Genomic DNA, 23,557 nt, shown 5'->3' on the forward strand with positions numbered 1-23,557 from the left:
GAAACAGTAGAACAAAAGAATAATTAAATACTTTCCGCAAAGTTACCGCCCACTGTCTACTGCATTCAATATACTAGCTCCATTACACTATTTTGCTCCAAAACTACTTACAGCCTTTTTTTATCGTCCCATGCACTGCTGGGCACAGGCCTCCTCTCACACGGAGAAGGATTGAGCATTAATGCTAACTACTACTTAATATTATGAAAAAATAATCGGATGTACTGAAAAAGAACTGAAAGAATGGAAAAAAATGATTTTTAAAGTATAATATGTACTTGCATTCGTAAAAATGCATATTTAACGGCATTTTAATATCGTAATTATATGTTCATAATTATAATAGCATTATGTGCACTGCCGCTCATTTACATCATGTTTACCAACTTCAAATGTGTATCAAACGTATGACGCGTGCCAGATCATAAACCGGCAATAACTATGTAACTAACTTAATTCAACCGAATCTATTATTATTATTTTATCCCCTGTTTATTTGCAAAACAATGACAGTATATTACCTAACTGAATTAAGAACTTAGGAACTTGAACTATAGGCGACTTAAGTTATTTAAACTTTACTAGATGAATACTTTTCATTAAAAAGTTACGAACAATTTTATATTAAAGAAAAGTAGTTATTTTTAAAGACAAAAATCCAATTACAATGTTATTCCGACATAATGGAAACGAACACAAAGTTGACGTGCACATAATTACTGTTCTACAAATATTTAAATGGTTAATTGAATTGGGAAGATCCACATATTGGCCGAGGGATCATTTGCTCACATCGGATAATCAGGAAAGCACACAATGTGGTTCCTACACTCTGTATGGAGGAAATTAACCCAGAGCAGGGCGGTAGACTCCGCCGGGCCTCTGGAAAGGGCGTTCTTTGAATCCGTTTACCGACTCGCCTTTATAACTGGTTAGTAAAGTAAATTAGGATAAGTTTAATTGAATTGGATACCTTCTATCTACTATCTATTTTGTGGATTTGGGTGGTTGAACATGTTTATATGACATATCTGCAAATAAAGTGTCTCTGTCCTGGATAAACATTTATTACATAAGATATTACACTACTCGACTAAGGCCCGGTTGTTCGAAGCTCGGTAACGTCAAGCTTAGGGCTAAATTCTAATTACAGTAAAATTAACAGGGTTTAAATTCAAGAAACGTGGTTGAACGTCAAAACATAATAAAAATGTCAAATTAACCGAGGTCAAAATTGACAACGGTAAAATTTTAACTTTAGCTTTACCGCAACGTAGGAACAACCGGGCTTAAACTGAGGATCGGGATATACCTACCTTAAAGGAGGCTTCCATCCAAGCGTGGACTGATAGCAAAGCTCACTGAGTCCATCCCGATAGTATTCTTTACGGACATGTATGGATGTGCCCTCAATAAATCAACACCGGATCGCCTGTGACGTTAATGCTATACTTATTTTAGGTCTTTCCACATCAGATGACTACATGGGATACATGATATACAGCAGCAGTGTCAGGATGCTAAGTGGCCTGGTCGTAATCTGCGAGATATGGCATGCACTGGGGAACAACATGAGTTTGGATGAGCTCATCTCTAGCGTCAACGTCATATTCATACACTTGATCACTCTTTGGAAACTTATGATTATGGTAATTGGCCTTTCTTCGATCTATTTTTAAACTTACACAGAAGAACAAATAAACTTTTGGGAAATCATCAAATGACCTCTCTCGCTGTGGATTAGCAGAGCGTGTATCAGACTCTTACTGACTAAAACCCATCATGTTCCCTCTTAAGCCCTTTATGTACCAGGCCGCGGTAACTCTTTCGAACAATCCCGCAATCCCGGCAAGAGAACACATTAATGTCACGTAGTATTTTACTGTCGTTTAGCAATAAATACCTCTTTAACGAGTACTAGCGACAAATTAGCATATTAGCACGGTACATGGTTAAAGTACTCGTAAGAATAACGATCATTTGTTTTGCAATTCAACCTCAATAGGATTGGTGTATTCTGACGTTTAAAGACTACCTCTTAAGTTTGATAAAAATAACTAGGCACTCTCAACAAAAGATCTTTATCTCAAAATTTTGGTGTACCTAATATAGTTACCCTCTACCTTTTACCACATAAAAATGAAGGTAGGCATTGACATAAACTGATGTCAGGGGTTTTTGAAAAGCCAGCCTAGTTGGGACCAATAAGGTTTTAGAGTATTATCGAGTTAAGCTGCCTATAGACGTTACAAGAGCCCTGACAAGCTTGGTCGCATCCTCAAATCCCCTAAGTTAATAACAAGATCCAGGTAGGTCCTTTCCACTCTTCTTTATTTAAAATAGAGCTATTTTCAGATACTAAGCATTGTAATACTACTTCATAATGAATAAAGAAATAAAAAAAGGTATTCCAGTCTAATAAAAAATGTCTCATAATAGAGAATTTTGTAAATTGAATTTTGCTATAGTTCCAATAAATTTTAAATAGCTTTTGAAGCTCCTAAGTGCTTTAGGCAGCGGTTGCGAAGAAGATATTTTATTTTAGAACGCGAATTTTATTGGTTTCCCAGATACTCAAGACATTTTATGATAGGTATCCGGTGTACCTTTAGCAAATACGATCGTTTTGTTCTCAGTGAAATCAAATTACGTTTATTTTGCTTTTCGCCGTGTTGAGAGGATTTTTTAAATAAAATTGGGTGTGCGGATTTTCCGCAAAGGAAGGCGCATTTTTTTGCGTTTATAAAATTAGTAATACCATTATTCAAAGTTTCGGGAAAATCATGAAACGGATACAGCCAGATTTCATACATCAAACATTGATTAAGTACGTACTGCATGTCGATTCTATAAAATATCACAACTCACTTCGACATCACTCTCACTTCGACTTCGATCTAAAGGTAGAATTCCGTGGACGCGACAATAGACAACCTATGAAAATGTATGGCACCGTTGCCGAGGCCCGTGACAGTCGCGCGCGGCCGACGAATTTCGTAAGCTGCTCGCGGCATTGTCAACAATTTAATTCTGGTTTTACTAAAATTCTATAGATGTTATTAAGCGCTAGACCATGTTGAGAAGCGTACGGCCGCGAGCGGCTCACGAAATTCGTCGTCCGCGCGCGACTGTCGCGGCCCTCGGCAGCGGTGCCATACATTTTCATAGGTTGACTTTTGTCGCGCGCGGCTGCGACAATCGCGACCCACGGAATTCTACCTTAAAGTTTCGTGATTGACATTGTCAAACTACACTAGCGCTTCACTATCGAGCGTGTTGACAAGTTGAACTAAATTAAAGTCGAGATTTTGACAGATCTGCCAAAATCTGTCTATCTATAGGGGAGGTAGGGGACAGATGGGCAGTTGGGAGACATGATGAAATCAGAATAAAAGGGGGGTCCTTTTATTCTGATTTGATCATTTTTTATTGGGTAGTTTACGTTACCGACTGGTAACGGTGTTCATCCATAGACTATCTGTCATTTCTGTGAGTTGTCAAGAACAAACACTCGTAAAAGTACTTAAATATTTTGTTGCGGTTTCGGATCGTTATAAAGAGAAAACTAATGAAACGTATGTGTATTTTCTATTATTAATGATTGATTGTCAAAATCTCCAGTTACGATTATATTAAGTCGATGCAATCCACACCTATTATACCTCTAGAAGAGGTACTACAGCAATAGTTTATGGGCCCCACGTTTTTATTTTAGTCTAATATGACCGGGACCACCGTAGGTTGACAGGTAAGTAACTATTTTTTATTTTCTAGTTTTCAGTGCACATAAGATAAAACCGTTTTAGTTAAATTTTTTTACCGATTTTTTTTTATAAACTAAGTCAAAAGTGTCCAATGCTCCCTATGGTAGGGAGGCTTGGACATACCATGTAATGTATAATTTGTAAATTTTTGTTCTTCTTCTTCAGTGAAAATTTGTGAGGTTATAAATCTGCGCTAAAAATCCTTTATAGAATCTTGTTTCAGGTACCGTTGCCAACTTGATCTAGGGACTCCATATTTATCAGCTGTTAATTTTATTTTTTAACCTTTTGATACCTCTTGTATTGCTCGTTATATTAAATCTTTAAGAATTTCCCGTCGCAAACCATTCTTTTTAACCCCCGACGCAAAAACGACGAGGTGTTATAAGTTTGACGTGTCTGTGTGTGTGTGTGTGTATGTGGCATCGTAGCTCCCAAACGGATGATCCGATTGTAATGCGGTTTTTTTTGTTTAAATTGGAAATTGGAATGTCATTCGGGAGTGTTCTTAGCTATGTTTGGTGGAAATCGGTTCAGGTCTTCAAGGTCATCAGCTCGTTTGTTAGGTGTGATAGGAATGTTACACGCTCAGTTTACTTGCAAGCATATGTGGGATCTAAAATTTGAAATACTAATGTCTTCTGGAACCACTGAGCTGGTCTGCTGTTAGGACACGAAGATAGGAGACGTAATCCTGAACTGCCTTTTAGTAAACCCATCGAGTTTAGGCTCGTTTAATTTGTTTTGACTAGTTTTCTTCATGTTTCTAATTGACGAGAACCTAATGCTGGAAATGGGATGTGGCGGATGAAACCCTAGAATGAACCCTGGATCAACAAAGGTCCATCTTTATTGTTTCTCAATCTGTGCAATTCTCCCAGAGCCAGTTTGTCATGAGGATTGTTAAACAGCTTCCTTTGGCTGAGATCGCATAATATAGCGAACCCATCATAAAAAGAAGGAAAAATTAAGGAGCTCCTTTAAAAAACCATGAAATAAAATAAAATTATAAATTTAAAAAAACCCCCGACCCAAAAAAGTACGCAATTATTATGACAAAATGTTATAAACGATAAACCCTATAAAAAGCAAAAAGTAACTTTAAACACTACGTAAGTACCAACTAAAGCATGTCAAACTAAACAAAATTTTGACGTGTCGACAGTTTTATTGAAACCGTTTAAATATCTCGTAATGTTGAAACTGATTGTAATTTTTAGGATAGCTCTTTGATTTTATCTAGCCAAACATAAGAAATGGCAATAAAAGTTGATTATCTGTAAAATCTGAATTTTTTATGCAATAAATGTGAAAAAGTGCCCATCCCTCCCCTACCTCCCCTAAAGTATGAAATGACATTACGAATCGAAGTGAAATGCGAGTTGTTGATCGAATTTTATAGAATCGCAGGACTGTTTTTCATCCTTACATATTTTTTTATTTTTGTGTAGGTGAGCAACAAAAAAGTGTTCAAGAAATTAGCAAGGGCTTTGGAGTCTCCAAGTTTCGATATATCTACTGAAAACAGACAGGCCATCGTGAATCATTGGGTTCTCACGCACAAGAAATACTTAAAAGTTTTGCTGTGTCTAGCCTATCTCACTCTGGCAGTGTGGTAATATGGATTTTTTTATTATTTCATATTTTGTGCCGATTGTATAATTATTTCCTTTCTGAAAAACGTCAAAACACTCTGCTTTTTTCTGATCTTGCTCCATCATTGTATGATGGTGAAGACTGTGCTGGATCATGTAATATGTGAAAGAACTACTTTGATATTTATGATGATCCAAAATCATTACTTATACCTTATATTATGTAGTTCTCAAGTTGAGAAAAGATACTTTAAATAACAGTGTTCGGAGTTGTCTATAATACTTATATTTCAAAAACCTCTAGCGAAACAAAGTATAGGGATTTAAAGTTCTGAAACATGAAACTATCGGTATTTACATAATCCGCTGTGTTTACTAAACCCGAGAGTTTCATACATTTACGTTGCACTTAGAAACTTGGACTACAGGCAACTTAAGTTATTTCAACTTTACGAGATGAATACTTTTCATCTAAAACTTTTACAAACATCCTTTATAAACTTGAAAGCATTTAAAATAAAACTGCTTTTGTTTACTGTTTATGAAACAAAAAAAAAAAACAGTAATATTTTGGAAGTTTTGCACTGAATTGGTGTTTGCTCTTCCTCTATAATGTTGTTATGCTAAAAGACGCATATCCGCATCTCCTTCTCTTAATAATCTGAGCCATTTCCCGAAAAAAATAATAGTTACTTAACGTATAAAAAGATAACCAAAATTGTACGCTATAAATAAACATTTCAGGGTACTACACCCACTAGTAGACGACATGGATTTCAACTTAATGGTGGATGTGAAGCTGCCATTTGCTTACGATAGTCCCCTGCGTTACGTCATCTCCTACTTATTTGTGGGCACTATGTTCAGCTATGCGTCCTCCATGGTGATAATGTCTGAGGTGATCATGCAGGCTCATCTGATACCACTTGTGTGTCAGTTCAATGTGCTGGCAAACTGCTTTGAGAATGTCTTTGAGGAATGCGCTTCGGAATTTCCTGGTAGGTACATTGATGTTTTATTGTTTGCCAAGTCTTTGCTAATCCAAGGATTATGCTTCATGAAAGGTCTGTGAAACCAGATTTTTCAATTAATTAAAGGAATAAAGTATTAAAGCTTCGAAGAGTACAAAATGATAGAAATAAATGTACAAAAAAGAGTTTTAAATCATATAAACCTTTTATGCAGGAAAACAACAGAAAGGGCATACAATTCAATTTTCATTTCGAATCTGTTCGAAAGAATAATAAATACGAAATTCATGTGAAAATATAATATTATTTGACATCAGTGGTTGCCTTGTACACTCGTAAATCCTATTGGAGCGAATCATTTTAATGAGTGCCATCGCTATTCATAGAGCGACAGAAATTCGGTGCAATGCAACGTTAAAGCTTGCCTTCCAAAGCAAATTAAAAGGTAGTGACGTGAAAAGCGTTTCATATCGTTCCCTTTTACAAGGAATTTTGTAAAGCTCGTGCGAATTTGGGACTGAATAACGCGACTGCGTTGGAGTTATGCAACAGTTTACAAACAAATTTCTAGGAAGTGAATATCCCCCTAATTTTTTGAGTGTTTTAAAGTTTCGTGTTTATGTCTACACATCAGAGTTTAGCTATGATGATTAATGTAGGTGCTATTTGTTTCCCAGATATAAACAAGCATGAGTTGGTGAAGCACAACATGTTTGTTGAGAAATATAGGAAGAGATTGGGCGATTTGGTTAAACAACATCGGGAGATTTTAGAGTAAGTTTCCTAAATCCTATCGATGAAAGGTTTGAACTATCTAGACTGGAGAACAGACGCTACTGTAAGGACTTGTGTGCTTCAATGATACCCTTTTGTTTGTTATTGGATATCTGTTGTTCAATTTGCACCCGTCCTATTTATTACCGACTCTAGCATTTGAACATCAAAACCAATTTCTTTTTTTTAGTCAAACTACAGATTTGAAGACAATACTAAGCGCTCCGATGCTAGGCCAGCTGGCTTGCAGCGGCTTACTCATATGTTTCGTCGGTTATCAAGCAACCGCTGTAAGTTAAACCTTCATATTAAATTGAACCCAGACCTACGATGAAATATGCTTAAATTCATACGGCTTAAAGCCGGGTATTAATAGAGTAGAGCCCAAGTGAAAGGCGATTATCGAAAAGGATTTATCCCGTGAATTTTATGAAGTAAAAACACGTTAAAATTTGAGGTTGAAATTGGCATCGATAAGTCTTTATTCGAGGTAATGAAGAGTTGAGGTTTCGTAATGATTCATTATTTGGAGCTTATAGTTACATACTGGGAAACGAGTCCACTGTAACTCAAGCTTGAATTTCGAGCAGATTGTGCAATAAATAAAATGTATTCGCATTTAAACTATTTTTACTGCCCATTTTACTCTGACTATTGGTTTCATGTCTATTCTGGTAAAATAATAAATATAAATGTAAAACAGATGCTGTAGAGTACTGTAAATTGTATAACATGTTTTTCTTACAGACGATTGCAGAAAATTTGGGCAAATTCGTTATGAGCCTTTTTTATTTGGGATACAACATGTTCACATTGTACATCATTTGTCGATGGTGTGAAGAAATAACTATCCAGGTAAACTATCCACCTAGCACCACTATCCACATAGCTCCACTATCCACATAGCAACTATCCACATATTTTAAGTAAAATATTGAAGGATAGATATGTAAATAGATGAATCAGTTTCTACTTGTGCCAAACAATGCATTATGGGGTTTCGGTCCTATAATGGGCGGTGCTCCAAACTTTCACCAAAAACTTGCCATATTGCGGAAGAGAAATTACAGGGATGTGTACAGGGGTGCCTTAAGCTGATGTTACAAGTTGTGCTAATGGGTCACAATTTATCACTTTCGGAATTGGAATTTCAATGTACATCCGACGCTTTATGAGTCTTCTCATAACACCGAGGAGGATTTGTGATGTGTTCACTACAATGGACTCAAAATGGTTTCAAAACATACCACTTGTATAACCTGTACGGTACAATGCATACCTTTTCCCATGATAATGCATTACGTTCTGCAGCCCTTTACCATCTTATCTTCTCTCGCATAAATCTACAAACTCTTGTGCTAGTACATTTATCTACCTCAAGTGTTTGTTAACACAGAAAATGTGATAAGACGATTAGGTATTATTTTCTTAGCGCATTCAAACATGAAGATGTCTCTCGCAATCCGTGCTTAAAATCCCTTGTAAGTGCACACTGACGTCATTTAATCTCGATGGAATAAAAATAATAGAATAATAGACGTCAAATATTTTTTTTAATAAATTGCATACTTTTAAAACTAAGGATTGCACCTGTGTCTTGATCGTTCAGTCAGCTTTTAACATAATTTACCTGAAAAAAATGGGTGGTTGTATAATTTGTAGGCATTTCTTACAGAGTCAGCGTATAGGCCAATCAGCGTACTTCTCAGGCTGGGAGAGCGGTGTGTCGCATGTGCCCGGCGCGCGCGCCACTATCATATTGGTGATCGCGCGCTCCAACAAGCCCCTTGTGTTCCTCGCTGGGGGCATGTACACGCTCTCTTTAACTTCGTATACCAGTGTAAGTATGATAAATAAGATAATCATCATCAATGAACTACGTTACCAGTGCTTTACAAGAAGTGACTGCCTATCTGACCTCAACCCGGTTACCCGGGCAACCCAATACCCTTGGTTAGACTCGTGTCAAACTTACTGGCTTCTGACTACCCGTAACGACTACCAAGGATTTCAATGACAGTCGGGACCTATAGATTAACGTGCCATCCGAAACACAGGCATAAATAAGATAAGACAATTTAAATGTAAAATGATAAATTAATCAGTATTCAGAACACTAGTTTCTTTGTGCCTTTAATACTTCTTTCTTCCCTTAAAACAAGCATTTTTTTTCAAATTGGGCGTTTAGCAGGTATTTCAGTTTTGGAGTTACAAAAGGATTCACAGCTGTCTTTATATTGACTCCTCGAAACAACCCTTATAACTTTTAGACAGCGTAAGCTAAAAGCAAAAGAAAAGTGGACTGTTGAAATGATGATAATACTACTGCCTTCTTCTTGGTATATTCCTTACGACAAGAATAATATAATAAGAACCTTGCCCCTCCCAGCCGTTACGGGTTATTTAACTTTATAGCAAGAAATAAATCTGACTCTGATTTATGTTTCTATTAGATAACTTTATCGACATTATTAAAAAGCTAGCTTCATGAAAAAGATTTCCTCGTAACCTAAATTTTATGAAAAAACTTTATTGAAGATATTGTTTGTGATTTTATTACTGTTTTATTTTCAGCTGGTGAAGGCTTCATATAGTGCCTTGAATATTCTTCTTACGACAAAACATGAGTAAACAACCAGAAGAAATATGGTTTAAATCACAATATGTTATACACTAGGACCAATAGGACACTCTGGATTTGTAGACGCACGTTATGATTTAATTTTAACATCACTTTTAAAATAAAGAAAATATAGTTGAAAGATTTTTTTTATTTAGGAAGATGTTAAAAGTACACGTAGAATTATTTTTTCCTCCGAAAAAAGCCACTGTCCTACAATTCTAATTTATTCCTCCTATTTGTTCATCAGCAAATCTTCTTTAGTAAATTCGCCGTAATGCTAATCTATTTTTTATAGACAAAACTACAGTTGTAACAAAGAAGGCTAAAAAAATATATTGGCAATAACTATTCTGATGGTGTAGTACAATTCTTTGTTGTTACCGGCTGGTACTCGGTTAGCATAACAATGTGACGAGAGTACGTAGACGCTAGTACGACATCACTCGCGGAAACTACGACAGGTTTCTTTAGGACAAAACTAGATGAAAAGATATTATCATAGAAACGTGACGAATTGCTGTTTGAAGCGCGAAGGGTTAAGGTAGAGTTGTAAACATAAGCTACTGATAATTTAGCATACCTATTATTTTTAGACTGTTAATTATAGAATTATTGTTGACCACTTCCTCGCCTTAAGGCGATAACCGGCACGCGCATCTAAGGCGCCAAAAGGGGTCGGAGCGTCTGAGCGGGGCGAGGATAACAATACGCGCGCTAGCTTATAACTAAAAGTCGTAAGCGACAAAATGGTTTTGTAATTTTAATATTTAGAAATGATAATTTAATAAAAATTCCTACTACCATTTTAAAGAGTATGTATATACTCAACTACTAAAAAAGTTAAGAGGCTTAAATCGGTCCCGTTTGCCCATAATATGTGAATCTCTTTTTAAAAAGAGGTATGTTTGATATATTTTTCTCTGTTATAAAAGTTACCTAATCATGTTTCTACAACTAACAAAATAAGGCTTATATCATGAACTTTCAGATAACCAAGTTGTATTTTGATCCGTTTTGTATTTACTGAGAAAAATTGACATCCTTGGCGCCAAAAATTCCAATTCGTCCTCTTAATTTTTAAGAGCACACTAGGTACAGACTAAACAATCGGCCGATAGTTGGCCAAGTGGTTAGAAAAAATAATGTATTTTTAAAGAAAATCTTGAATTCAATCAGTTTTCTTTCGGCTTAATACCTGATCTTTGTTATGTGCGCAGGTCCGTTCATCTACATACTGATTTATGAGGCCCAAAAAACTATCCGCCGACTAAAAGTTTGTTGTATGCGAATACTCTAAGACGAATCTACTTTCCTTTGTCTTTGCAACGCTTAATGTAGTGCATAATAATTAATTTAATTCATACGAAACTCCTGTCTTAATATGAATAACTAAGCTCAAGGCAGTCTCTTGATTGCTGCCGTGTAATTAAACTTTGGGATAACAGTACCTCTCAGCCAGGTGGCTTTGGAAGCTGGGATGTGTTTGAAATGCATATAGAATTGTATGTACTCCTAGCTGCAGGTAACGTATGAGGTTCTTTGAGCTATGTAGCGAAGTACGACACATTATAATGTATGAAATCTTTAGACGTAGTACAGGCATGCAATAAGAACTTCAACTTTTTGAAAAAAGAAAGAAAGTGCTGTCTGGGTTGACAGTGGAAACAAGTGACTCGCTATTTTAGTGAAACATATATCGGGTGTGTCGTTCACAATCACATTAAATCACATCGCATATACTTTATGATATTCGATGGCGAATTGTAAAAAAAATAACCTAATCCATTCAGTGGTTTCACCACAGGAGTCATCTTTCGTTTTTATAATTTACAACATCATGTGTAAAGCAGAGATAAAGTTAGGAGTATCGTATGTTTTGATTAGTTGACAGCTGTCAGTTTTCAAGGGAGAATTTCAGTTGTTTGTAATGACTGACTTTTATATGGTGTTCTAATTTTTGCACATTTTTATTCCAAATACTTTGTTTGAAAAAATCATTTTTTTATTTTTACGTATTTTTCTTTTATCTTTGTGTTAATCGACATATATTAGCCAGTATATTAACGCATTTCATTTAATGTGATTATGAACGACACACCCGATATAGCATGGAGGAAAAGGACTCATTTTCAACCTTCATCGATTTTCACAAGCGGTTGACTGACCCCAGAACTCCCCTAGGGACCAGAAGGACACGTTACAAGACAAGACAGAAACAGAATGGTACCTACAATTGGTAACCTGACATTCAATAATGTATTAAGGCCCACCAATACGTAGATATAACTCAAACTTTAGTTGGTAAACTAAACAAACTTGGTAGTCCGCTCTATTTGCGATTAATTATTCCATAAGGGAAATGGCAGTGACCGTTACGAATCCCTCAAGAAGATTAAATATTCAGGTTTCCACTTACCCTGCGATCGGCGACTCGCGACCCCTGCATTATTAATGGTATGCGATATTTCAAAGAGATCTTTGTGGACCAGAAATTATTTTCGTGTGCATAAAAAATTGAATCTTGGGAACTTTGTAGAAACTTCAAGAAGAGTCACTATTCTCCTATTGAAGAGATTTGAAAGATCATCACTGCTGTCAAATCATTTTATTTCATTCAGGCCTTTATAAGCAAGTGTGAAAGTCAAAAATATAAAAAAGTTCGATTCTAGTTACGCATTCCAAAAGTGCTGTGGAGTTCCTATGGAGAAAAACGAGCAGAGACTACTAACTACATAAAGAAAAGCAAGTTGGCAAAGTCAACTAAAATTCTAGCCTTACTAAAACACTTTTGCCTAATAAACATTACCTCACTTACTATAAAACTGTATACGTATAAAATGATCCCATCGAAACGCCAAAATAGATTTTCTTTTAACGTTAGAAACCTTTGTTCGAGTTTTAGATTGTTAAAAGTTGCGCTAAAGTTTCGCGTAACAATGTAGGTACTCATCCGTGTTACGATAAGGCATTTGAAAGTTACGATAACAATACAATCCGAGGGGAAATCTTTTATTTATTTTATTAGTTCCTGAAGTCCGAGAAACATTGAAAAAGACGTTTATAAATATGTTAGAACTTTTTAGAAAAATGTGGCTAGAATGTATTTTAAATTCATTTATTTGTCACGACGTATTTTTTTTATATTTTTATTTATTTAAATATTTACCTACTTACAACAAATATAAGTAGGCCCTCCATTTGATAAGACCATTCAACTCAAAGAAATGCTAATTTTATAATCAGATTTAATTAATAGTCCTCTCTAAGGAAAAGCCGGTCTTTAAGATTTTTTTTATAAGAGACGTTTTATTTGAATGGTAATACTTATTTCTAGCCATTTTTTAATTAATGAGAGCCATTTGGTGACTGTGTACCGTGGTAAATAGTAAGCAATTATAGCAAATTGTACTCAATGATTACAGCACAGGAATTAATTGATTAGGAACACACATAAAGGAATTTATCGATCTGTGAACAATGAACATCTTTCTAATTACTTACAACCTATTGTGGAGATGCATATCTCCTCTTACATGGCGACCCTTCCAAAGTTTCGGTGTCAGTGTTGGTTTTAGTAACAGACGTATGATGAAATCGAAGTTCTACAGTGTTCTAATTAAGTATAAGAATTGTCTGAAATTCACAAAATTTAAAAAAATGGACGTATGAAAGCTGCTACTGCCTGCATCATTTAGGACAAGGGTTCGTTGGCTCTTCCTCTGGCTGATTTAATATGATGAGTGTACTTATATTGTCGAACTAGTTCTAGAACAATAATTGAATCCGACGTCTCAAACAGCGAACGATCTCATATTTCGGCAAACAGGCCAACCCCATTAGATCCAGGCCACTATTATGGACCACATCGGCGCTTTCCTAAGATCCGCCATAAATTATTACGAGGGTTTCTTGCGGAGAACGTTCCAAGACTAAGTTACCAAGGCCTGTGAAACTTACGACTAGGTCTTAAGACTTTACACTTAAGTTTTATTGACTTGATGTGAGCGCTTTCGCAAACTTTTCGGCTGCTTACTTACTTACTGTTGGGAAATTAAGTATAACTTAATCATATTGTGACAAGAGTTGAGCTTTTAAGTTCGCTTTTTATCTCGTCCTGTAGGTACTCTCATACTAAGGTTATGGATAATTGACATACTCGATTATCTTAAAATTCCCAACTAATATTACCAGGACCTTATCTAAACCACCTTACCAGCGCCAGCAACGAACTGAAGAACCAATCAGCATATAAAACAACCACAGAATAAATAACAGCACAGAGGTGCGAGTCGACTGAACCTGTCTCCCGTCAGTCAAGAAACTGTTGCTCACCGCACATTATTACAAGCATCTAGCAAGCTTCATCTTCTGAACTCGTATGTAATCCGACGTCAACACGAGAATGACAGATGTGACGAGTTTGTGTGACAGCGTTAATGATCGTCTTATGTTTGTTATAGGTACAGAATGCTGTTTTTGACAGTTTCAAGAACTGGAGTCTTCGCAGTCATATAGGATCATACCTATTTTATGTTTGTTATGCTAGTTTTGTCAGGTCTTATCAGTTAAAAATAAGTACTTGTAGCTGTAAAATAGTGTATTGATACTCTCATATTCATGTCAATGGGTGCGCTCGCCCCTACGGGTCATATTTTCAATAGTTGCGTAGTCAATTTTTGAAAGAAAAACCTCAATCTCAACGTAAGAAAGGTTTTTCTTGGAAAATAAAAACGTGATGTTATTTAAAAATATAGACGTATTTCTAGTAAGACAAACGAAACAGCCATATTATTATGTTAATTCACGCATTGTTGCGGCCTTATTAACATGCGGGCAAAACATTTCTTAGTTCTTAGTAGGCAGCTTGAAAAATTAGTCAAAGCTGTCTGAATACAAATTATAAATAGTGAGGGACGGTGAGGCCCAAACATATTGCTGTGTACTTAGTGAACGGTGAAACAGTGATACTTAATTAATATAATTACTGAATATTGGAGGAAAAATTAAATAGTTTCGATATGAATGTGGTGGCGTATATTTTGGCATTTTCCAATCTTCAGGTATGTATATCGTCAACGTGAATATATTATCCATATGAATTACTAATAAACAGTTTTATTGACAATGAATTAAAAATAGAAACAATAATATGACATGGGTGAATATAAACTGAAGTAGCAAAACTACTTAGAATAGTTTCATAATGTGCTGGCGCCATTTAAAGCCTTTATAGATAATTTAACTGGATATATCTATGTATATAGATCTTGTACATTGATCTGCATGCCTATATACTAAGAAAACAGTCCCCGTTCTGCTAACCGCTCCGTGAAATTACTGTACACAATACATCACTTTGATTAATCGGCGTGCGATGTGCGAACCGGATTCAAGTCTATTACCGCGACATTTGGCACTAGCGTCATCGTTTATGCTTGATCAATACTTAGTTTGCAGTTAGGTACCTATTGGTTTCCAATAGTAAATTATAGAGATAACCTACAAAACTTCTGGATGGGTCCCGAATTGTAGGCAACATATTATTATATGTTCTGGTTTATTGTCGAGAACTTTTGCCATTTAAAATTAAAAACAACTAAGGACATGAGAAGGTACTTACTTATCGATATTTCATATTTTTTATTAATTTAGCCTTTTACTATTTGCCTAATTAATAAAGCGAATAGGTTTCGCTTAGGTCCAAAGTCAGAATTGATTAATTTATTCACTAGCATGCAGTAAAAACTGTAGTCCACCAACTTATGAATTACATATCAAGTGTTTGTCAACTTTCTCATTCCAGGCATTAAAAGGCCAGAACCCCAACATGAAAGACGTGTCCCTAAGAATTGGTAACGTGGAACCTCTCTGCAATGACCTAAAAGACAACCCGGATTTTCACGTCGAAGACTTCAGGAACAACAGAATAAACCGAGTCGGTGCCGTTGGCATGTACTTATCAGAAAATTTGCGCGAATACTGTATTTTTGGTAATGGAAGTCCTCACGAAGAAGGTGTGGTTATAAGCATATTTTACAAAACAAATGAAGGTTCTACTGAGAGCAATGAGGTGGACCTATCACATCGTACTATTATGATCCGACGAGACGGACTTGCTGATGATGAAGTGCATCCGTTGTTTCAGCAACATATACAAAGTGAAAATGAAAGACGTAACGGGAGACTTGTTTAAACAATGCTGAAATAATCTTCAGACTAAAGGACACACTCAGAGACATTTAGGGTCTTACTACAAAAACTTTAAACCCTGTTTTACACTTGTCTAATAAAATTTTGGCTGCAAAATGAACCATATGTCAACGTCATAATTTGACATTTTTTTAGACAAGGCATAAACTGACGTTTAAAAGTTTTTGTGGTAAGACGGTTAATGTTTACTTTTTTTTCTATGATAATCTGTCACTAAGGAGTGACTTAAGTAATCATTAAATGTCTCTGAGTGCGGGGGTAATAACTAAATATTGTGACATACAATTGATGTAGTAAATGAGATTCTTAACAACGTTATTTATTTTGTGTGGTAGGAACATAGCTTAAAACGGTTATCAATTTTATTTTCCTAATAAATATTTGACGCATTATGGTATTTTATTCAATAAACCTACATATTATATGGATACAGTCCAAAACTAATATTCTGTTTTCCGAAACTAACTTTACCTATTGGTGTTAAGTACTCGCGTAGGTACAGTCAACTTCAGGTCAGTGGTAACAGTTTTATAGGAAAATTGTACTTATTTCTATTGAGTTAAGGTGCATGACAGTTACCACTGATGTGCAGTCTACCGTACCTACAATTAACTTAATGAATTTGTCCCTTAGCTTCGGCTTCAATACATTTCTGTCTCATAGGTACATTTTAAAATAATGTACAGAAATATTTTTGTATTCTTCCTTATTAGTATGGGTTATGTATGTAAGTACATGGTTGACGGAGCTTGAAGGAGCGGTAAATTATAACAATGATCTATTAGTGCTGGTCCAGCGCGAAGTTCCTTATTTACGGCTTGTGACGTCATTATAGCCATCTGTAACTATCGAAATAACAATAGTCACAAATATACTGAATAAGTACTTAGGTATACGAATATTTTTTTAATGCGATGTTATTTTTAGTTTATTACAGTTTTTAAGCCTGAAGTTAAAATTTACCTTTTAGAGAACTTTCCTTGAAAAGAGTGGAATTGCAACTTGTTTATTGGTAACTTACCTATTTGTAATAAATAATTTAAGTAGGTCCCAACACATAGTGTATTTAATAAAACAATATCATATTTATATTTTGCTTCAAATAATGTTGACAAATTGGAATAGGTAATCATTAAAATATTATGTTGCACTATGTTGATAAATCTAATTAAGCTCGTATTGTCATGCTTTATAAATAATGGTCTAATTTTATCCTTTTGTCAATGAATTCATTCTCTATCCGTTTTAATTTATATATTTTATTACTTACTAATATTATACTACTACTATAGTTTCAATTAATATCACGGTTAAAATAGACAACCTTGACTTGCGTCTGACAATTACAAAATGTATGGGTAAGTTTATAGTAATAGTACCTACATGATTACACATAGTCTTTTCTATAATATGTACTGACTTTACAGAGGTACGTACCTACATACCGATATGTATATATTGTTATAGGTATGTACGAGTATTTTAAAGATATTCTTTTGTGTCTTAATTAACACGGTTAGCAGACGTATTGTGCAGATGGTAGCTAGGTATTTCATACTTTCAGTCGTCTGTAAAAATCAGCAACAATACAATTGTAGACTGAATAGTATTTACCATGGGTAATGTGAACGAATGTGTACAGTATAATGTCATAAATAACATTTTATAAAATATCTCTCTGCTAAATGAAATTGGTACATAGCACTCGCATCTTTCGTTAATGGTAAAATTAGAATTACTATAACTATACGCAACCGTCTTGACTGTGTACAACAGAAAAAAAAACTGATTCTTCTAAAACTATGCACGAGACATAAAAATATATCAAAAACATTTCTTGCAACCAGCTATTCGGGGATAGCTGCAAGCTCCGACGTAAACAAATGACATCTGCATCTAATTAACACAAAATAAACATATCATGGAAGCTAGAATTTTAAATAAATACGTCTGCTAATTTTAGAAGGGGTTCGAGACAGTTAACGGTAAATTCAGTAGCCAGTATTGGCATCGTGGTTCCGTAGTTTTAAACTTACATTAGAGAATGATTGTTGTTTAATATGAATGTGCAGTTGCAGCATAACACAATGCACACATTGTACCCACTATGTATGGAACATGCATCGCGGCTCCACGTGACTCAAATATTTCACCGGTGCATTGATGCATTTTAGGAATTCGCTCGCAAGCCCGCGTGTGATTGAAATGTTGTCATGCACGATACTTGTAAAAGATAGATAGCAAGTATAAGTTTCTTTTAGAAACGATTGTAAACATTAAAAGATAAGTGGAATTACTTCCATTAAAAAGCAATAAAATGATGTTTATATACAACTGAAGAATAATTGTAAACCATTTATAAATAAAATGAACAAATTATAAAACAGTAATTAATTGCTGCTGAACTTAGCTCTCCATAAGCTCAGAACCAGTAGAAAGTCCCTACACGATGAAGCGTGACGCAACTTATCACATAAATAATAATTATAAAATATTACTGTCGCTCTGTACAGTGCACTATCTCCTCAATTAGCAGTGCAAAAGTTCATGCACTTGACATTTATCGCACAGTTCTTATCAATATTTATTACAAAATTGCAATAACTGTCACAGCGAAAGGAAACTGTCCATCGTCTACAGGACATGGGCTTGGAGTAAAATATTCCTAAAACCAATCAATCGGAAGTTTCACGTGTAGCTACATCGATAGACATAACCGCACGTTACACGCTAGGCGATAATAAAACAAAAACAGGCGCTCGCCCTTTGTTTACAAATGACGCATGAGGCATGAAGCACATGCAATCTATAAGTCGCGGAGTCGTTTACCTTCCGCGCGACGAGACGCCCGCCATGTGCGTAGATGCGTAAGCGCAGCGCGTCGTTCGGCGTCGGGCAGAGAGGCGGAGCTCGCGGCGGCGCGCGGACGATGCCGCGCTGGCTGTGGGCGGCCATGCTCCTCGCGGCGGCGGCCGGCGCCGGCGCCTGGGCCCCGCCGGCCCAAACCCTAGTGCTAGCACCCCGCGTCCGCAGGCACGCTGCCCACTCCGGCACCCGCCACCTGCAGCTGCTCGGCTGGCACCTGGAGCTGCACGAAAACAGACAGATACGATCACCGTATTACAATGAGTGCCAGTTCTACAAAGGCAGAGTTATAGACGAAGCACAATCATCTGCGACAGTGACAGATTGTGACGGTCAGCTGTACGGGCTGCTTCAGGTCGGCAGCGAGGAGTTTGTTCTGCAGCCGACGCACCAGGAGAGAGACGCGCATGTGTTGAGGAGACGAGACGTGGAGCTGTCGGAATGGGCGGCCGCGTACAATCTCACGGGTGACACGATCACCGACCTTGAACTTGACTTCGGCGAGGAGGATGACCCGGTGCCAGAGCCCCACGTGCGACCGCGACATAGTGTTTATACGGAAACTGATAACTTTCGGGGAGCAAGAATTATCAGTAGACCAGTTTCAGGTGTGGTAGTAGTGTAACCAATGTGAAAAATTCGAGGTGTGTCCTGGATGTCCAATATCGTGATTAATGTTCCAGGTGTCAAGGGTTTGTGGCTAGAAATGGCTATCGTAGCCGATCACACGATGCTCAAGTTCCACGGCAAGGAGAGAGTGAAGCATTACATTCTCGCTTTAATGAACATCGTGAGTATGAAGGCGCGGCAGAATGGATGCGCGGTAGTGTTTATTTTGGTACGACGCTGTCAGTGCATGGTTTAACTCATTCAATCTTTATGTAATACGTTATAGGTCAGTGCCATCTTCAACGATCCCTCTCTGAACTCGAACATGACACTCGTGATCAACAAACTGTATTTGTATGAAGAGAAAGACTATGTCATAAAGTACGGGAATGTCAGGAAATCATTGGAGGCTGTGAATAAGTGGAACTACAGACACTTGATGAAGTTGCCGACAGGTGCTGTATACTCACTGAAATAGCTATATTTTATATTCGCACACAATAATCAAAATAAACAGTTCGCTTAACTTTTAGATCTGGATAATTAAATATGATTTATAGAAATTAGCTCGTGAAAACATTTGTGGCTGACCCAAATTTTGCTCACAACAGTATTTTCTACTTGGTCTTAAATCTAATGCGCCGCTTATCTTAATTCCGGAGAGGATAGAAGTAGGTAGCTTGTGACATGTAGCTGCGGTTTATTCTAGGATTTATTTTACTTGTAGCTTTATAACTACTTCCTGTACATTAAATCAGCTCTGATATCATGCTGTAATGACACATGTCCCACTTTTTTCTTGACTAATCCGCCTTTCGATCGTGAGAAGATATACAGTGGCTATATTTTTTTCGTAATATGCTCAAATTAAATAGATTTATTTGGTTTGTAGCTACTGGTAGCTGCTGAAACATTTATTTTCATTTTAAAACAGTATTAATAATTTTGTATTTGTCACAACATTAAGTATTTATTTCACAACGGGTTTTTTCAGGCACTCGTTTAATTTAAATATTTATACAGCCACACAAAATATTGAAAAATTATTTTCTCCCGTTTATACCGACGATTGTTTGTTTTATGAGGTTGTTATTATAAATTAAAGTGTACTAAAATGGAACTAACTGGTAAATAAACAGTACCAAATAAATAAATAACCGCCTAACAATATCATATCTGAATATTTACATGAGACCGTCAATTTTATAGGCTGTACTTTTTTCGACAAGCACTCTAAATTCGCTATACGTTATAAACATGTTCCTCGTATTAAAATATTATTTTCTTTTGCATATTAGAGATAGAAGAATAGAAATGTTACTAATATATAATTATAAGTTTCATTAATTTACTAAATGGTTCGCAGACAGTACTGGATGGGACGCTGCGGTGTGGCTGACCCGGGCCCAACTCGGGGGACCCTCGGGCTTCGCCCCCGTCGGTGGAGTCTGTTCCAGGACTCGATCGGCTGCTATAGACCGAGATGAGGGTCTTACAAGCGCTTTCGTCATAGCACATGAATTGGCACATCTGTGAGTATAAAAAAAACATTTGTATAACTTTGATAGTGATATAGATAATCGCCGGTTTGTGTCTCCATTTCCATAAAGTTGTGTCAGTAGGCTTCAGCGTCTTGGCTTCGGTCGTTTACCTCGTTTGCCTTCCAAAAATCTGGGACTCTACAGTTCCGTGGTTTGGCAGGACGTAGGTACAAAGAAAACCCATTATAGGGGCTGATTTAACAAGGAATCTGACACAAAACAAAAACCAAGCTGCTTTCGCAACACTAAACAGTGGCCAAATTAGGAATTACATATAAAACTATGACACACGCCCAGCTGCGTAACATCTACTTCCTAATACAAAATAACAAAGCATGAGATATGTCCAAATTCAGTTCAAACCTTATTTCAATTGATATTAAGGAAACAAGCTTGAAGTGTATTGAAATCCATAAATCTTAGTTAACTCAATTTGTTCACTACAACCGCATGCGAGCATATTGTGTTAAATTGAATGATATTCTCGCTGAAGAACGCAAAGCTCTCAATCAATAGAATATTGTAAACAACAGGTGTGAAGGAACATTCAAATCGTGTCATGTCGGCTGCAGGATGCATACGTCTGCAATGCATTCTACGATATTACAAATTCATATTCATTTGTCTACGTTCCTCGTACGGTTGATGTCTGAATAAACGCGTTTTCTGCGCTAATTTTAAAATCTATTTGAGGGATTAGCGCGAAACTCGTCAGTTTTAAATGGGTGTATGTTTTAGTGTGGGTCTTAGTTTACAAATATTGTTATAGAACTAATATCGATGTGGTTGCGTTTAATTTTTTAAAGAATCTTAATAGAATCTCGCAAGCTGTGACAGATGTAGATCATATTTTATATGTGTTTATTACCGAGTAACTTTAGATATTACCTACTGATCGATGTTAGTATGTATATAAGTGACATGGTCCCACGACCCAGGCATGCCAACATAATAGAAACGTTCCGGATGTCTGAATCACATTGATTACAATTTAAAATTGCCAATTACTTATGTAGCCACTCTCCCTGCCTCATTACAATTTCTAAAGTAGAAACAAAAGGACAATACCAGCGTATCATATTCGTTATTAAATTAACGTTCGGGAAAATATTTATTAAAAACGAATTGGTGTCACGATTCTGCTTCATGTTTTATTAATATTTGTGACGGTTTTCGTTTTTATTTTGATGTTTTCTGTCGCTTCCTTTTATAAGAAATTAATATAATTATTTTGTTTTGACATGACGTCTATTCGTAACTGTTTTTCGTCTTCAAGGCGAACTATGATAAAACTTTCAAGCTTTCATAATTTCAGAGATTTGAAGTGTTAATATTATTTTCTCTCATAGGTTGCCGGATTTTTCTTGTAGATATTAATTAGAATAAGTAACTACCCACACACCTCGTTATTATACGGGTACCAATACTTCAATTTTCTGTAAAAGGCAACGTTCCTATCAAATAAATCAAGGTTATTTTCTGCCACTGACAAAAAAACAATCCTATTTTTCTCAGACAGGACATTTAGAACAAAACAGCCATTTATTAACGCATATCGACAAATATCATCTATAACTATAATATTTTGACATGTTTATCGTTCTTTGTAAAGGTTCTGACCTAACATTGCCATCGTTAGAATTTAGTAGGCATTTTATATCTTGATTCATAATAAGGAAGTTAATTTAGAACAAAACCCTTTGTCTGTGAGCTTACGAAAGAATGACGCATTTCGTGTTTTCTAGAAATAAATGTAATAGACATAAATTACGCGAGGCGTCTGCGTTAACTTTAACTATAAAACTAATGTCTGACAAGTCTTTATTCCCGGTTTCTAATGTGTATGTGTGATCGATAGTTGTAGTTTAAAAACTAAAGCTTTTTTATGTCCGTAAATACCTAATAAAACATAGATTTGATTTCTATCTTAAATTAAGAGCTAGCTTTCATACCCAATTCATTTAAGTTTATTAAGAGCAATTTTGCACAATAGCAACCTATACACCTAGTCTAGTGTATATTTAATAATTATGTCGGCTTAAAACTGCGGGTTCTCACAGTATTTCATGCTTAAAATGGTCACTTTAAAGTCCATATGTTCACTCTCTTTATCGGTTCTCCAAAACGAACAACATGGAAGGGTAATTGATTCACTTAATTAAATACATAAAACATAATACGGTGACCATAAAAAGGTTTTAAGAACTTTTGAGAATCCGTGAGTGTTCGCCTTTTGTTGCGGGCTCCTAAAACATTTTATGTAGTTCTCCGGCCATGGGCGGCGTCACTTACTCTCAGTTCGTCATAAAATATCTTTTATCCTAATGTAGCTGCCGACGATAAAGTTGTGAATCAGTGTCGGACCGCGGGTTCAAAGTGTACTGAACCCCACAAAGAACCCTTTAGTCCGCCATTTAATTAGCACTCGATTGGTTCGCTTGAGCGATCCCTCTAACAAACAAATTAATGAATGGTATTTTTATGGATAACGCCACGCTACGTAATTGTACATTGTTTTCCTTAAAGTGAATAATTGCTTTTCATCGAAAAGTTTACAACTCGGCTTTTTTATTAACACTTCGTTATAATCGTATTAATTCGTGCT

The 23,557-nt window shown here is 36.1% G+C and overlaps 2 protein-coding genes across 2 annotated transcripts in view; both read left to right on the plus strand.

Annotated features, from left to right (window-relative positions):
• The first annotated feature begins 815 nt into the window (after positions 1 to 815).
• Positions 816 to 15,920, plus strand: LOC110383980 (odorant receptor 13a). Its single transcript, XM_064037264.1, has 9 exons — positions 816 to 931; positions 1,462 to 1,649; positions 5,216 to 5,379; positions 6,104 to 6,357; positions 6,990 to 7,104; positions 7,295 to 7,394; positions 7,852 to 7,959; positions 8,780 to 8,944; positions 15,531 to 15,920. Exons 1-9 carry the CDS (start codon positions 817 to 819, stop codon positions 15,918 to 15,920), a joined length of 1,599 nt encoding a protein of 532 aa, XP_063893334.1. The 5' UTR covers position 816.
• A 2,836-nt stretch (positions 15,921 to 18,756) lies between these two features.
• The window catches only part of LOC110383950 (A disintegrin and metalloproteinase with thrombospondin motifs 1), a 57,069-nt gene continuing 52,268 nt past the window's right edge, over positions 18,757 to 23,557 (plus strand). Inside the window, exons 1-4 of the mRNA XM_049838600.2 lie at positions 18,757 to 19,410; positions 19,486 to 19,592; positions 19,698 to 19,866; positions 20,778 to 20,943. Of these exons, the coding sequence (XP_049694557.2) occupies positions 18,801 to 19,410; positions 19,486 to 19,592; positions 19,698 to 19,866; positions 20,778 to 20,943 (1,052 nt within the window). The 5' untranslated portion in view covers positions 18,757 to 18,800. The remainder of the gene's footprint in view (positions 19,411 to 19,485; positions 19,593 to 19,697; positions 19,867 to 20,777; positions 20,944 to 23,557) is intronic.

This window comes from Helicoverpa armigera, chromosome 12 (assembly GCF_030705265.1).
Source record: "Helicoverpa armigera isolate CAAS_96S chromosome 12, ASM3070526v1, whole genome shotgun sequence".
Classification (NCBI taxonomy): domain Eukaryota; kingdom Metazoa; phylum Arthropoda; class Insecta; order Lepidoptera; family Noctuidae; genus Helicoverpa; species Helicoverpa armigera.